A 13,122-nucleotide genomic window follows, 5' to 3' on the forward strand; every position below is an offset into this window, starting at 1 on the left:
TTTTTTTTCTCCACTAGTTTTCATTAAGTAGTGTATTACTTTGCATTTTACTTGTATTCCTCTCTGTGTATTCATTTAAAAATGTAAAAAAAAACCAGAGAAATCTGTAATCTTACGACGTATTCATCGAATTTGTATTTCACAAGTTACAGAGCGATATTACGATAGTTATGCTGTTACGGTGTGTCAGAGTTTCAAAAACTTTAGTCGATGAGTTAAGATTATTATTCTTTAAAATCAATATTCATACCACTTAAAAGTTATCTCGGATATAAAGTGTATTTCCATTGAAACCGTGTCCTCTAAGGTGTTCTGTGCAAATTTATACTTGCCCTGAATAAATACAATTGTTTGCAATATGTGTGCGTCTTCCTTACCTACTTATTTTGATGTGCAAATAAATTTGCACATTAAATATGTTTATGTGATGTGTTATTAGTATTTATAACTATAAAGATAATAAACTATTAAGTATATACAATGCATTTATGATATTATTAGAACAGTTATTCTATTAAAATAATAAATAAACCAGACAATGTAGTTTTATATAATTGTAATATAATTATATATATATATATATATATATATATATATAATTTTATTATAAACATTTATCATAATAATATTAATGCTTATAATACATTTTAATAACGTATATAACTCTGTTATTAAATGTAAGACTCATCTTATAATTAAGCGTTTGAAATTTCCAGTTTTCTTAAGTGTTTATCATAAAAAGGTTTCGTTCTATGAAGCTTTTATAACGAACAAAGAAAAATAATAGCTATTCTTCATGTCTTCAGTCGTTTGATTAGCTTTCTACAGATATCCATACGTCTCTATCGTTACTTAGATTTTTTAAATCCTTGTAACTATTCTTGTTCATTATGACTTGTTTCAAGTTTTCCATCATTAGTCATACTCTTCCAATATAACCTTTGACATCGTTTCCTGTAACTATTTTTGATAGGCTTTCATCGTGTAAAGGTGTCTTATCATTTTGTCTCTTCTAACTTTTATGGAATACCAACGTTTTTAATAGTTAATAGGTATTTTTAATTTTGAAAAACCCTCTTTACTTGTGCTATTTAATTCACATTGTCATTTTTACTTTAGTTATCTTCCGTTATTTACTTCCCAAGTAATTAAAGTGATGCACTTGTTTCATGCGTGCGTTATCTATTTTTATATTAAGCTGAGTAGAATTTGTCTTGTTTCACATCATAAGCTTCGTATTTTTTTTTATTTCATTACATTCCATATTTTTCCCATAATATTTTATTTATCTAAGATAAGATTTTTTGCAGGTCATCCTCCATTCTGCACAAAAAGCAATGTCATCAGAAAATTTGAACGCGTTAATTGTTTCACCACTTATTCTAATTCCACGATTTACTTTTGTTTTTAATTATTTCACTAGATCTTCGATATATAGATCAAAAAACATTGATAATAGGTTACAATCCTGTCATATACACTTTTTAATTCTTTCTTCTTTTTTTCAATCTATGCATACTAATAAAATTTGCTTTTCGTATAAATTATAAATACATTTTCTGCTTAAAAAATTATAGGATTATATTTGAGAAAAATAATTGGTCGTTTTGTTTTGTAATAAATATGTGAAATGATGATGTTCGTATTTTTAAAATATTCATTGATTTGTATTAAAACTATTGGTTTTAAGAGATTTTAAATAATTTTATATCTACTAAGATAACTGATAACTTGTATTGTGTATATAACAATCAGGTAGAAGATTAAATTAACATAAAAGTTATAACGCTAATATTCAGTAATCTGAAAAAATAAATGCTTAATGGAAATCTCATACACTACTGTGTATTTATAAAATCTTCACACGTATTTCATATTTTAAATAATTATAAGCTAAGCTTAACATGCTTATTTTTAATTTTTGTTTTAATAATTATAAAATTTTAAAGCTGGGTCATGTGGTTTAATTTACTGACATTATTTGCAATGGCCTCAACTACTTTTGCAAACTTTATTTCTATTGTTTATTACGGATGACGATATTCAAGTATATGTATGTCTTTATAATCACTATATATATCAATGAAAATCGTATTAGCCAAATACAAATATATATAAAAAAAAAAAAAATTATAATCTATAATAATTGAATAAAGGATACGCTAAGATGATGAACTTATCGTTGAATAACTAATAATACTATTATAATAAGTATGGGTATTTAAAATAATAATAAAAAAATAAAATTACGAAGTTCCTACTTAGTTGCAGAGAAACAATTATTTATAACTGTCTGTTGGTCTGTCAGTTATTTTTTTGTTTTTCATAGATTATGTAAATATTCGTTATTAGTATTCTAAATACAAAGACCAATATCAATATGGTATTGTACAACATTTGCTGCACGAGTGTAAAAAATATCCTTAATATTTATTACAATTAAATAGTAAATACAGTGAAAACTATGTAATGTGGATCCTAAATAAAATGGAAAACTATCCTTTACAGAATTTTTCTATAGTTCCGACATGTTCCTATTGTTTTATATATACGTTAAACCTTAATAAAACGGAATCTTCCTAACGCGGAAATAACACGATTTTGTAGGTCACGAGTAAGTAAAAATTTCGCATAACCAAAAATATGACACGCGTCACATTACTATGAATATGTACCTACACATCGTTAAATGATAATTAAGATAAAACTGCACTACATATATTAGTAGGGTAATTTGTATTTTTGGTTATAGTATCTGAAATACAAACTTAACCCATATGTATTATGTATAGATGAGAAACATTTATGCACCAACAGTTTATTTATACATACAAAGTGTCGTCTATTAAAATAAATATATTTGAAAAAATAGCAACAAAAATGACAAAATAAATAACTCTACATGATTATTGGAAAAGCTAAATGTTTAAATTTAATTCCCAACCTTCATACTTATGATGTACTATAATATAGGAATTATTAATAATTTTGTAATAAAACAAGACAATTTAATTTAAAATAAAGTAATAAATTAAATTTATAATAATTAGTTTATAAATCAAAAATTATAAATGTTATAAACTAATTTTGTAATGAGAAAAATTGATAAGATTTTATTATCTGGGATTTTTCTGTTTTATTCAACAAAACAAAAAACTATTTAAAGCAAAATTTTTGGCTATTCTATAGTAGACAGTTTTCACTGTACTAAGTTATATAGAATTTATTTTAATTATTTTAGTTAAATATTATAATGATATATTTTAAAAATTAACACTATGATAATTTGATTTAAGAAAAAAATAACTAAATTATATGTGTATATTAAATTAAATATCTTATAAAATATTTGATTTATTCACGTATATTTAACAAAAAATAATTTAATTTTAAAATAAAAAATGCTTAATTTTAAGCAAAAAAAAAAAAAAAATAGAAATGGAAAAAAGTAAAATGTTTATTTGCGCACTTGATTGAACTCGGGACATCGAAATCAGTACTTACCTGTACTTTATCATTTATTATTATTTATTTACGATCTATGTTATTGTTTTATAAAAATAAATAAATATGAGCTATTAGTAACTTTCCTATCATATAAACGAAAAAATTATTAGAAGTTGAAAATATATTAATATAGTTTATATTTGCCTATAAAGTTTAAACTGATAAGCCAAACCTATTCAATTTTTCGTATAGAATAAAGATTGTTGTTATTGCATGGAAAAACATATTTCGATAATTTGTTTCATGTAATGATGATTTTATGTGATTTTTAGAGACACAATATAATTTAAGATTCTTGATTTTTTTAAATAGAAATTAAATATTTATACATTGATATTTTTTATACCCAGTTATATTACTATAAGAATTAATATTAATTTATGTGAATTTTTGTATTGCACAGATTATAAGTATTTTACTCAATGGTTATATTATATTATATTTTATCTAGCTTTGAAATACAATTAATCTATTATTATTATTATTATTATTATGCGTATAGTGACAAACACATCACGTTTAATATTTATATTTGATAAGTCTTAAGTAATGTTATTATTAATATCTGAATATATTATTGTTAATTCGATTTTCCTGGATCATATAGTGTTTATAACATTTGGATTAGGAAATCATATTAACTGTGAAAAACACTCAACAGTGTGATACGGTTTAAAATATTATTTATTATCGACTGATATAAATAAATAATAGTATGATATAATTTTAACTGATATGTTTGAAAATAAATACAAACTGTAGAAAAATAAATATTTTTATTTTTAATTCTACGAATTGAATACTGATATCTTTTGAAACATTTTGAAATAAATACGATATAAACGTGATTATTATTGCAAACATCCCAATCACAACATCGAGTTCGTCTGTTAAATCCGTTTCGACGGATCAAAGTAATATCTATAACATAACATTCAACGTGTTTTACGTGGGTGGAATCATTGTTTTGTTAAGCATTTTTTTTTTTTAGGTGAAAAGGACGAACGCGTGCCACACAATATTACGTTGTTTGTTACCAATATAACGTGTATTATTTGATAACGATAATAACGATATATTAAAATCTTAAATAGAAACATAGTTACTTGCTGTTATATTTTATGATAGTCGACGCGATCATGTTATTATATCATGAAATATAGCTACAGGAAAAAGCGCGTTTCTCACTAAATCACCGATGATAATGTCATACATAAACATTGATTACAACGACGAAGATAATAACAACAATAACAGCAATAGCAGAAACAATAACAACAACAATGATGATGGCAATAACATCAAAAGTTATATCGAAACCGTAGTCGATACGTTGGCACATTAGAAAAAAGATCGTAGTCGTCGTTATCGCACGGAATGATAAACGATAGTCGGCCATGAACACCGTGCAGAGTTCCCACGGAGGTGGCGGATCCGGCAAGGAAAAAGGCATCGAGGTGAGTAGCAAAACAGTCTGCTGTATAATAATGATAACCTAAACGCATTAAGATGATATAAAATTGTATTATTATTATAATGTTATGTATATGAGTATCGGGGTTGGAACACATGTATTGTATAGGCAAGTATAGTAGTAAGTACATACGCGCATTAATGCATTATAAGGTGATCCGCGACGAAGAGATATTGATATCGTGGCGCGTCTGTCCATTAATATGGCGGGAGGAGGGCGGAGGAAAAAAATAAAACGGTATCATAAACGCATTTTATTATGATTATATTGTGTGCGCATGTCTAAGTATCTGTATATAATATATATATATATATATATATTGTTCTACATTGAGTATAATAAATACCTATACTTTTTTACGCACCTACCTACGGCGCGAGAAACCCCATCTGACATTTACCCGTCAACGTTTTTCACAGCACTTAATTATTACTTGATTTATTATTATCTCTGATAATTTCGTGATTCGGTCAATGTGTGAAAATACAGGTGTTTTATCAAATGCCTCGCCGGCAGTCATGAAGATTTAGATATAGAAATAGAACAATATGCATAAAAAAAAAAAAAAAGTTAAAAATATAAATACCAAGCAAACGTTGAAAATACCTATGTATTTATAGATGTCGGCGAATTTAGTTTAATAATTTTTGTGATATATTTACTGTGTGTACTTATTACTATAATTTTCCTGTATGTTTTTTTCTTGGCTAACGGTTCTAACCATAACCATTTGAAATAATATTCAGTTAACCTTAACAGTAATTATACAAGTTACGTTTATCATGTCTTGTCAAATATCTTTTAGTCTCGTTTAATGAAATTGAAATAATGACTGACAACACAATTGATGACAAAGGACTATCATAAAATCAAAGGAAGTGAATACTGTCTTGAAACGCGAAACCTGCATTATTTAGTAATTAACTATAGATACATTGGAGACGAATACCGACGATTAACGACATGGTTATATTTCCAAGATGTGCGTTATTATAATATTATCGCTCTTAGTGCCCTTAGGCGTAGATTTTACTAGAGCGTATTAATTTCAGATACGCATGTTACCATGGCAACAAGACATCATTCTTCAACAGGTGTTATATGATTAATTTTGTATTGAAAAGAAGAATAAAACACTTGATGTTCTATGGCAGTGTGATGAAATTGTTAGAACATCGAAGAAATTATTTATAACACTATTTCAAAATAATGAACTTATATTATATTTATAAATATACTCATGTAAGATAGACGGGAAATCCGTAGATTCATAAAATACAAATAATGACTTCATGTTTGTTTAACTATTGTTTTATTTATACAGCTAGACATTTTTAAAATATCACTGATGTTATAAGAAATTTCATAAGTAAATTTCTTTAAATAGATTACAGGATTATTTATAATAAAATACCATAAAATCATTTAAATATTTACGTACCTACTAATATTATAGTTTTTCGATGAGATATATAAAGTGCATATGGTATTTAATAATATGCTGCTATTTGTTTAAAAATTATTTTTAAATTACTGATGAGGCTTGCATAATTACTTAATTGTAAAAGCAGTTGCAAGTACTTTCCACGAAGAATAATTTACATATTCAGAATTTTAATATCGTATTTCTACTCATAATTAATAAAGATTTAATAATATTTATTAATCACACTTGGTTTATATTTTTGCAAGTTGTATGCATGCGTGTTACAAATACATTTTTACTTATGTTATTTGGACAAAAATACAGTTTGAAGTGGATCGATAAGCTCCTATGATGTGACCTGCAGTAAAGTGAGTTCACGTGCTCAATGAATACTAAAACAAAACCCGAGAGTCCAATTAAATAAATTATATTTGAACGAGTTAAGTTTTTAATTAAAACTGGCATAACCGCCGAACAATTATCTAAGTTTAGAGAAAGTAAAATTTATTAAAACATTTAACGATTATTTTGTGTGTGGTATTTACTCGACCGTCCAATGACAATGTACAGACGTGATGGAATATAACAATAACAGTGTGATAGGAAAAACAAATACCTAATATATACGTTTTATTTGTATGTACTTGTGTGTTAATTTTTTTTTTTTATTAACAAATTAATTCCCGGTATTAGGTCCAAACCACGTACATAATATTGTCTTGCTGCTGTCGACCAACGCATTTCATGATACCTATCATTTTTTTTTTTGTATTTACCCAAGTAAAGTTTGCCACGGTTAAACATTTTAATCATTTTTTCCATTCTTATTATTTAATTTGGTATTTTCTGTAAACTGATTTAATTAATAATTCAAATCGTAATTAAATACATTTTTATTTGTGGCAATACGGAGAAAAAAATAAAAACGCATTAACAATAAACGAGATTTCCTTATTCATGGATATATTTTTATATTTTGAATTCTTTAATCATATTTTTATGTTACACCAATTTAAGCGAGGTTCTCAATGAGAAAATCATGATAATGTATTTAAACATTTAGATTTTAAAAGAATAATTATTGTAATGCATGTTATGGCATGTCAACAAATTTTATTTTTGATAATTTTTAAATAACTAATAAAAATATGGGTTTACTTTGTTTGTTCTTAATTTTTTATTGTAAATTGGCAATTTTATAATAAAACATATGAGAACTACTATTCAAATTGTTTAATTTGATTTAATTAATTATTAGTAAATGTGTGTGACTTATAAGTAGGAATTTGAAGAATTTTTAATTGCTAATGGGATTTATTCAGAAAATTGTTTTTCATTAACCTCTTGCAAATGTAATATAAATATTTAGAATGAAATAATAAGTTAAATTGTTTCATATAACAATTACATACCTAGCAAAACTGTGTACATTTTATTAAATATAATGGGGCCCTCTAAACAAATTGTCACAGTTGATGACTTTTTTTAAGTAATGTATTAAAAAATTTGATTCTTGAAAATTATTATTTTCGTTTAAAAAAACTGTAAATCTTATTTATTTATCAAAAAATTGATATAGCGCCTAAATTGTATATCTGACTTCAGCGAAATTAAAAAAATAAATTATTAATTCCCGTAAAGTATTCATAACAAAAAGTTATTAATGGTAAAGAAAACACTACAGAAAGGCATGCATGTGAAACAGTATTCTATAGTTAATATGTACAAGGTTATTCATCAAAAATACTCATCGCCTTTTTTTTTTTTTTTTTTTTATTAAATTATTTATTTATTTAAACTTTGCGTTTTGGAGTTTTGAAATATACTTAAAGTCTGTATTATCAAATTTTTATATATATATATATTTTTTATGTACTGCGTAAGAAGTATTATGTGCAGATAAATACTTCTGGTTTAGAATAATTTAATTTTTTCCTAATACATTTATAGTTAATAACTTTTTTAAAGTTTTTGATACAGTTCTTCAGTAACAAAAATGGTTATGTTAAGGATGTTAGCCCTTAAAAATATAAAATATATGTAATATATCAATATATGTATATTGTAAGTATTTAATATACTATGAGAAATTTATTGTTTAAAATACAAATATAATTTTATTGTTGGTTTAGTTAATACTTAAATTGTTTGAAAAAATATCCAATAAATAATTTAAGTAGAAAAAAGGGAAAAGTAGCTCAAATTTGAAAAATAAAAGTTTTTATCTATACAGAATTGTAAGTCGTAACATAATATTAAAAATTTTAAAATATTGTATATTATATTTTTGTCATTAAAATAATATTTAAATCTGTATACTTTTAAATAGACATTGGTATTTATAATATGTACATATAATAAATAAGCATATGTTGAGTTTTTCTTTGTTTATAAAATTGTAAAAATGTATTTTTGCAATAAACATGTATATTAATTAATATGTATATTTTTTTAGGGAAATGATTTAATATATTTGATTTGTTTATATCAAATTAATTAATTAATCTATCAAAAATATAATGTTTTACTATTATTGTTTTCGAAAAATTGTCATATAATCATATTTTATGAATTGCATTCTCTTTTTAGTATAATTTTAATTATTAATTTTATCAAGGTATTAGTTTTTGTATTATTACTGTATATATAGAAACTTATTTTTTAATAGATATTCAATTTATTTTAGTACCTAAATTTAATGAATTAGATATGCATACTTATAACCAATAATTTTGCGTTATAATTGTATTAACTAAAACTATATTGATTTTGTTAAACTATTTACTGTTTAAAATACCTTACAATACGGATAATAGTATTCAAAATCCCTATAAAAATAAAGTTTCCTTATTCGTTTTTTAAGTTTTTATCATTTTAAAATTACTATCTATTCATAATAATATGCTATTGTACCGAAGAATATTTTATAAACAACACATCAATTTAGAAACAAATAACAAGCTATTTAGAAGGTTCTTTTATGAAAAATAACTTTACCCTTCTGCTATTTTATTGGTTTCCTTATATTTCTCATTAGATTATTATATAATAATATATTTTAAGTCTTTAAAGCATAAAAATGATACATTTTTTTGTTTATTTAACTTGCGATATCCATAGAGCCATTTGAAGATCAAATAATTAAAATTTACATTTAAGTTTTTGACTTCAATTGAACCTAAACATTTTTCGTTATTATATATATTATATTTTAATGAAGGTTAAAATTTAAAGACTGAAATATATTGAAAATATTAGTTGTACCAATATAAATATTATATATTTTTTTTAATAACTATTCCGATTAGATTGATTAGATTGACACTTTTAAATTTTAAAATAAACTCAGCTAAGCATTCTACAATAATATTAATAACTTACAGCAATAAGCTATGGATAATTACATTTCAATTTAAATATACAGTTGTGTGACTAAATTTTAATTATAATTTAAAAATAAAACATTAAATATTTTTCATCTTTAGTGATGAATAACTTGTTTAATAGTCTTGAATATTTCATTAATAATTTCGTCAAAAAAAAAAAAAAAAAAACCTGTCGATAAACTTTAAAAAATGATACCCAATGAAAGTCGTGATATACAAAATACCATTATAAATAGAATGGTTTATGAACTAAAAGACACAATTTCCTGTTAAGTATGATTGACACACAATAAAAAATTGAATATTAGGGTTCTATACTGGTTTATAGTTGCAGATTATGGGTAATCAATGTTGACTTTATAAAAATATGATTTTCATAATATTTTTTTCTGTGCAGTATAAATGTTGTCGCCATTGTATATTGTTTTTATTTATACATTAGTAATTTAAATTAGTAGCTTATTATGTCATTAAATAATTTTCTATTATAAATGAGATTTAACGACCAATCTAACAATGTCAATATTTTCAACTTGTTAGGTACAGAAATCGATTAAACGGTGATTTAATAACTAAATGTATTTAGTTAATAGAAACCTTTTTATTTAATTTTAGATTCATTAATCATAAATAGAAATCAAGAAACTAAGTTGCTCAAAAAGTTTAAATCTTTATTATTTGTTTGTGATGTATTTTTATATATTTATAAAAATCATAGCACATAGTTTATAATTTAAAAATCAAATAATTGTTTTGTTGAAATTACATAAAATTGGATTTAAATTACGTAATCGATTAAAAGTGATCATTATATAACTATCCTTATAATGGATTGTGTATCCGAGCTTATGATTGTTGGCATCAAAATAGCCTATTAACAATTTTATAGGGTAGACAATTTCCGGAGTTAAATATAGGAGCCCTAAGCGTTTGGCCGGAAGAGAGGCTATTAGTAATTCGATCCTATCAATATTATTATACCTACGTGAGTTGCATAATACGATTTAATTTTTTTAAATTTAGAGTACCAAGATTTTATGGCTACTCTCATGAGTTTATTTTTTAATACTCTATTTGATTAATATTAGCTTTTGTAAATTAATTGTACACTACTCAGCACCATAATAGTTAAAAATAAAATATATTCTATGTTAATATTTCAAATATTAAAATATTTTTAAAAGTGAATTATTTTACAATATAAAGTATTTAATATTTAAATATAGCTTAGCAACTAGCTCATAAATATTTTTTTTTCTTGTGGAATATTATTTATACTTATATAGTTAAAAAGTTAACACATGTGGCACCTGTAAATAATTGTATGTGTATTAAATTTCTTCATTAAGTAATGATTAACTTATATAATATGTTATGTTTACTTATAAATTAGATATCGAGATATAGTGAAATATCGATTATAAATTATAAATTATTAATTGTAGACCAATGATGATAATATAATAGTATTGTGATAGATTAATAAATTAATATTCTTAAGTTCACTAATGACAAACTAAACAAGTACTTATCCAAATCTTAGAACGTTTTGTATAATTTATTTAGATAAACAATATGTCAATAATGATTAAGTCTTAATTACCTATGCGGAATATATATTGTATATGATGAACTTGTATTAAGCCGAATTCAGAGATCCAACAATGTCGTAGAAAGTTTTCATTTGAAACTGGAAAAATTCCTATCAACTTATCACTCTAATATTTCAATGTTCCTAGAAAATATAAAACATTTAAAATATGAAACCAAAAATACTATTATCCAGATAAGAGGTGGCAATACACAATATGTAAAATTGCCATTTCCCAAAAATTGTATTGCTAATCAGAAACTAATTAAAAATATAGTAAGTAATATTATGTTCATTACAAAGAACAGAAAGAAATCATTGTATATCTTAGAGTATTAATTGACCACATTGATTCAATTTCTGATAAAATAACGCATAAAAAGTAATTAGATTAGACATTAAATATAATGGTTTGGTTTAAATTGAACAAATATGTACATTGGACTTAAAAAAAATAATGAATCAAATGACACTGGGTAAAAATGTATATTTTACATAACTGGTGGTTGGACTACTCAAAAATTTAACCTTATGTATAGGACCAATATGTTTGTAACTAATTAGACTTGTGCGTTTTAATTAATAACTTTAAAAATGCACATGTTTCAATGATACAAATGTAAAAAAAAAAACAAAAATAAACTTAAAATAGTATAATATTGTAATTATAATATAGACCATTATACTTGCCTACTTAGGTAAGTAATTAATAAGTAATGAGTATGTACATATTTATTATTAAATATAAGATTTAAAAAGTTACTTTTTAGAAAATAATATTTGTGTATTTTATACCACAATGCATAATATAATATTTCTTAATTATATTTGATGAAAATTTATGTTTATATTATATGGTGTGATTTGACGCTTTTTATATAATATAATACTTATATTTTATATTTTTAGTGTTATATTCTATTATTGTTTACTACAGTTAACCCCTAAAACATATAATAACTATATTTCCTAATATAGACACATGAAAATATTATTTTTTGTAAAATATATTATAAATGTCCGTTGAAATATTATTATAGTAGATAAAAAAAAAAAAAAAAAAATTGTACCATTCTAAATTATTTTCTAACAGAAACATTTTATTAAAAGAGTAAAAAAAAATGTATGTAAAAATATTTTGGAATCTCATATTTAAAAGTTTTTATTTTGATTTAGTTATTTTATAAATGGTTATTTCAATGTGAAATTGGTATTATTGGGGAAGAAATTTGCATGCTATTTAAATGTCACAAAAGTCTTTATATCTCTTCCATTTTAAATAAATCTACATGTATAAATGATTTGAATTATTAGATTATTTCCTAAATCGTTAGACTCAAAGTTTTAAGTTAATAGTCTATGGATAAGTATAATGTTAATTTAGTTTTTTTGAAAACACAAGTCAAATTTTTAAATAGTATTTTATCGAATAATACAAGAATTCTATTATTTACTATTTTTTATTGTTTTTATTTAAATACAGAATGCATACATTTTTTTTTTTTTTTTTTAATTTACTTATTATTATTTTCAAAGGTTATTTCTATTTCGACCAGCGATAGTAATAATGTCTTATTTCACGTTTAATCTAATCGCACGATAACCAAACGGGACTATATTATATTCTCCCCTCCGTAGGTGGCTTTAGGGAATTTCAAGGATAAAATAGTATTCTTTTTTTTTTATCGGCTTACATGTAATTAACTGTTTTTTTTTTTCTAGGTCATATTTGCCCCTT

At 23.5% G+C, this 13,122-nt stretch overlaps 1 protein-coding gene across 2 annotated transcripts in view; it reads left to right on the plus strand.

Annotated features, from left to right (window-relative positions):
* Positions 1–13,122, plus strand: part of LOC112595938 (venom dipeptidyl peptidase 4) — a 216,854-nt gene that overhangs the window by 73,624 nt on the left and 130,108 nt on the right. The window contains exon 2 of one of the 2 annotated variants that reach the window (XM_025341349.1): positions 4,499–4,964. The exons of the other annotated variant lie outside the window; for it this stretch is intronic. Coding sequence (XP_025197134.1) covers positions 4,905–4,964 — 60 coding nt within the window. The 5' untranslated portion in view covers positions 4,499–4,904. The remainder of the gene's footprint in view (positions 1–4,498; positions 4,965–13,122) is intronic. 2 annotated transcript variants of the gene reach the window in all.

Source organism: Melanaphis sacchari, unplaced genomic scaffold (genome assembly GCF_002803265.2).
Source record: "Melanaphis sacchari strain LSU unplaced genomic scaffold, SCAv2.0 Contig2_pilon_pilon, whole genome shotgun sequence".
Lineage (NCBI taxonomy): Eukaryota > Metazoa > Arthropoda > Insecta > Hemiptera > Aphididae > Melanaphis > Melanaphis sacchari.